A 4,685-nucleotide genomic window follows, 5' to 3' on the forward strand; every position below is an offset into this window, starting at 1 on the left:
CTGTTCCTCGTATGTGTGTGTGTGTGTGTGTGTGTGTGTGTGTGTGTGTGTGTGTGTGTGTGGTCTGCTCATATTTGTATGTACCACATAGGTGCCTGCCTGGCCCATGGAGGCCAGGAGATAGATAGCATTAGATCCCCTAGAACTGGAGATACAGATGATTGTGAGCCACCATGTAGATGTCAGAGTCAAATCCTTTACCTCTGGAAGAACAGCCAATGCTCTTAACTGCTAAGACACCCGTCCAGCCCCCAAAACAGTTTCCTTAAAGAAATAACTCAAGGCAATGCAGATGCATTGGCTGGGGTAACAAGCATGCTAAGTAATGCTTCCTGAAAGCAGGAGATTCCCACAGCCTCTTTTCTGGCTCCGGAGCTAGAGCAGGGGACACTCACTTGTGTACTCTTGACCACACCAAAGCTATGGGCATTGCAGTGCAGGGGTCCCCACTTCAACTTGCTTTGCAGCCTTCTGGGTGGGGGTGGGGGCCTTCTTCTTTGGAGCCAGCTCTGTGAGGCCCTTGCCTTGGCTTTTCTACGAATAACTTCTGCTACCTATGTGGCAGCTCTGAGGAAGGAAGATAACCCTACAGTCACATGCTGTCAGTGTGTCTCTGAGGAGAGAGGCAGTGCCTCCAGAGTCCAGAGAAGTTCACTCGCCTCCCGATGCACTACTCTGTGCTTCTACTGTTGCTAGTTTCAAGCACTTGCTTTTTCCTGGGGCCCAGAGATACTGGTGAGGCTCCTTGGGGGACATTGCAGAGTTGGGGATAAGGTTAGCCCCCTATCCTGAATGGTGCTGGTAGAGATACCTGCTCATCTTAAGCTGCACCTCTTCTGATTCTATGGTAGCTCTGTGGCAGAGCACTTGCCCAGCATACGTGAGGCTAAAGATTTGATTCCTTGGGACTTTTAAAAGGAGACACAGGAGCAGTGAGTGTGGGCAGCTCCCCGAAGTCAGCAGTGGTTACATATAAGAAAGACCCACGTCTGCATGTTTATGTGTGCTGTGGACCTCCTGGTATGGGGTCTGCAAGTGCCAGCCTGGGACATCAGTGGCATCACATGGTTCCACCATGTTCCTGCTGAATGGGTGTCTATCTTATCCAACAGATGCAGAGAAAGGAGGCAGCCTTGTAGTTGGAGACTTTGAGATAGCAGCCAAGTACGGTGAGTGGTGCTGTAACTGTCAGGGGTTGTAGGAACAGAAACCCCATGTGCTTGTGATGGGCACAAGGCCCAGAATTGCTGGGCTTGGTACCTTATTCTGTCCAGTAGACAGTGCTGGAGGTGTGTAAGGGCAGGATGCAGAGTATACTAGGCTCAGCTAAGGCCTAAATCCAGGATGCTACCCTCTGGTGGAAGGTATCCCCAGATGTGAAAGGCCATAGTCCCGGTGCCTGTCCTCGCTCTCCTTACCATCATGCCCTTTCTGCACCCGTTCTGTGTCACATCACCCTGGCACCTAAGACTGAGTGTCATGTCCATATTCAGCCCTGCTGGCTGCTGCTCCCAGTTTGCAGTTGAAAGCTCATGAGCTTTGCGGTTTTCTCCATAGGAGTTTTCTTCTCCTCTCTCCCCCATCCTCCCCTACCAATAGCGTGGTGGTTTCATGCTTTCCTGGCACATCTTGACTTTTTCCCGGACTTTGGATGTCTGGGTGGATTTGCCCGTCTATCAAGAATAGATTCTAGGAACTATAGAAATGGTTTGAGAGTGTTTGCTGCACAAACATGAGAATCTGAACTCAGATACCCGGAACCCACATAAAAATCTGGGTGTGGTTGCCTGTGCTTACAAAGCCCAGGCTGAGGGGGAGAAGACAGAAGGGTTGCTGAGGCTTGTTGGCCAACTGCTGAGCTCCAGGTTCAAATGAGAGACCTTGTCGCAAGGGAATAAAGTAGAGAGTACTATAGCAGGAGACCAGATGTTCTCCTCTGTCCTCTGTGCCCACACAAGGGCACACACAAGGATAGACTTGGAATTAAAGGATAGCTTTAATGTCATTATTGTAAAGCTTGATTCTAGGTATGTTGACACCTAGAAAGTTTTGAGGGTCTCAGATACAGAGATGTGGTCAGGAGATGGGGTTACTCCAAGGTAAGAGTAACCCCTTGGTTACTCTTATCACTTGGTTACTTACCACTGTTTCCCCAAGATAAGACATTCAAGACTCTTTTGGCCCTGGCATCCAGGCCTAGTCGAAGTTGAGACTGGCCTCTTGGTCTGCCAATAGGATGGTTCCACTGTAGTTTGACAGTAAATCAGAAGTGAAGAGCACTGGGCAGTGGTGGCACACACCTTTAATCCTAGCACTTAGGAGGCAGAGGCAGGCAGATCTCTGAGTTTAAGACTACCCTGGTCTACAGAGTGAGTTCCAGGAAAGCCAGGGCTATGCCAAAAAACACTCAAAGAAACAAATAGTAATAAAAAAGAAGTGAAGAGCGACACCCACAGCAGTTGGGGCCAGGGTTGTTGCTCCATCCCAACTAGAGATTGTCTAAAACACAACTGAGAGTCGGCATCTCTCCCAGTGTGCCGCACTCTGGAGACACAGCCGCCGAGCAGCCCCTTTGCCTGCATGGACCTCACCTATATCAGCCTACTGCTCCACGAGTTTGGTTTTCCCGGGGACAAGGTGCTGAAGGTAAGTATGTGTGCCACATTCCACTTGTGGGGTGGGGTGCTGGGAACTGTTGACCCTACTGTTTGAATTTTTATCTCCTGCTCCTATCCCTGCTTTAAAGAAACAGCCCAGCACTGTGTCTATCCTCCTCAGCCACTGCCTTCTTCCACAGACACCACCCGGTCTCTGCAGCTCAGGCCTGTGACCTCATCTTCTCTTTTCCTTTGTCTTTTCAAGCTGGCTCGGAAAATTGACAATGTTGAAACCAGCTGGGCTCTGGGAGCTATTTTTCATTACATCGACTCCCTGAAGAGACAGAAGGTTCCTGCCTTGTAGCAGCTGAGCCCTACTCCCTGCCTCAACCAGAATTCCAAGGCTCCCAACTCCATGGACCCCTCTGTCTTGGAAGTGACACCATCCTTGAGGAGCCTGTGTCTGGCTGAGACCCTCTGGGCCTGCAGTGGCATCTGCAGATTTGCCTGGGACATGGCCCGTGTACTAGCCCTGCTACACCACACTAGCTGGGGCAGGGCCAGGGTAGGAATGCTGCCTGGCCTGAGGCCATCTCCCTGCCTTACTTACCTCCAAGTGGGCAGGGAGCCAGGTGGGGCCCAGGGCACATGCTAAGATAGAGATGCAGCCCTGTTCTTATCCCATCCGTGTGCAGGATTGTGGCTGCTTTTATGTGTTTCTGTGATGTGAGTCTTGTTTTGTCTCCCAGCCCCTGTTCCCTCATGAGCCAGGCCTCTCTGCCTTCCCAGAGTTGTGGGAGTTGAAGTAACCTGACCGACCTTGCACATCCAAGGGGAGCGCATCTTGAATGTGGCCATCTCTTCCTCAGGACAGACATGTGAAGTTACCTGGAGCTTTGCTGTCCCACCTTTGAACGGTATAGCATTAACTGACATGGGGACACTGAGTAGGAAGAAGATGGCCCAGTGCCTCTTTACAGACCCAGCGTGCCACCTTTGCAGAGACTGTGGGTGTGAGCAGAGCTGTGAGAATGTTCAGGGCCGTTGCTCAAGTACTACCTTGTGAGCTGTGAGTGCTTTACGTTAAAACTGAGCCCCTCTTCTGGACACAACTATGTCCCAGTGAATGTATTCCTGCTATGAGCCACTTGCAGACTAGTGGGGCAGATTAGAAAGCTCAGCCCGGAACCATACTACTCCTCACCCCACCCCCTCACTCGGCTGCAGCTGGCTTCCCTATGGTCCCCTCAGTGAATGTACAGTTCATAGAATAAGCTGAGCCACCACTGTTCAACTCAAAATAAAGGTTTACAAGGGTTTCTCTCTTTTGCCTCATTAGTGAGCGCCCAGCATTTAAAACCTGCCCAAGTGGGACAATGGGTAGTAGCAGAAACCCAGCAGCAGTGACAGCAGCAGCAGCAGCAGGCCACCCGGAGGCCTGGGCTGTTTTGGGGTTGGGGGGTCCCTGTCCCAGCTTTCTATGGAGCTCCTCCCTCTCCTGAGACATAGCTGACAGTTTGACTAGGGACAGCTCTGGGTACATCACTCTAGGTCACTCTGCGCTCAACAATGATTTGGCTTGATTCTGGCATAGTTCCAAAAGGGCCGCATACCAGGGGGAAAGACAGTGAGCCCACTGATACCCCGGATGCTCACATCCCCCAAGCCTGTGGTGAGTTCACAAGGTTTGGCCCTGAAAAACACTCCCTACCTCCCACCTCCTACACTAAGAATTCCACTTGGACTGGCCAGAGGAGCAGAGTTCTCCAGGCAAAAGGGGTAGGAAAGACTCCAAGGAGCCAGTTTCCTCATCTCACTTCTCTGACACCTTTCCCCTGCTACTCAAGTAACTCCAAGAGGATCTCGCCTGGAGTGCTCACAACAGCTTCATGATGGTCACGTGTCCATAAAGAAGCTAGGTCCCTGCACAGTGGAGCCTGAGAGTCGCAGGGCAGGTAATGGGTAGGAGGAAGCCTGTATAAGACCTAACAGTCCTGGGAGGGTCGCGGGGGTCAGTGGGACCCCAATTCCAAGGCAGTAGGGAGACCCTTGAACCTGAGCAAAAGTGAACCTGGTAGTCTCCCCAAA

At 51.4% G+C, this 4,685-nt stretch overlaps 1 protein-coding gene across 2 annotated transcripts in view; it reads left to right on the top strand.

Annotated features, from left to right (window-relative positions):
- The window catches only part of Entpd6 (ectonucleoside triphosphate diphosphohydrolase 6), a 23,277-nt gene extending 19,360 nt beyond the window's left edge, over positions 1–3,917 (top strand). For both annotated transcript variants that reach the window (XM_021186376.2, XM_021186385.2), the window contains exons 12-14: positions 1,113–1,169; positions 2,534–2,646; positions 2,863–3,917. In XM_021186376.2, the coding sequence (XP_021042035.1) occupies positions 1,113–1,169; positions 2,534–2,646; positions 2,863–2,961 (269 nt within the window). In that variant the 3' untranslated portion in view covers positions 2,962–3,917. The remainder of the gene's footprint in view (positions 1–1,112; positions 1,170–2,533; positions 2,647–2,862) is intronic.
- The last annotated feature ends 768 nt before the right edge of the window (positions 3,918–4,685 follow it).

This window comes from Mus caroli, chromosome 2 (genome assembly GCF_900094665.2).
Source record: "Mus caroli chromosome 2, CAROLI_EIJ_v1.1, whole genome shotgun sequence".
Taxonomy (NCBI): Eukaryota; Metazoa; Chordata; class Mammalia; order Rodentia; family Muridae; genus Mus; species Mus caroli.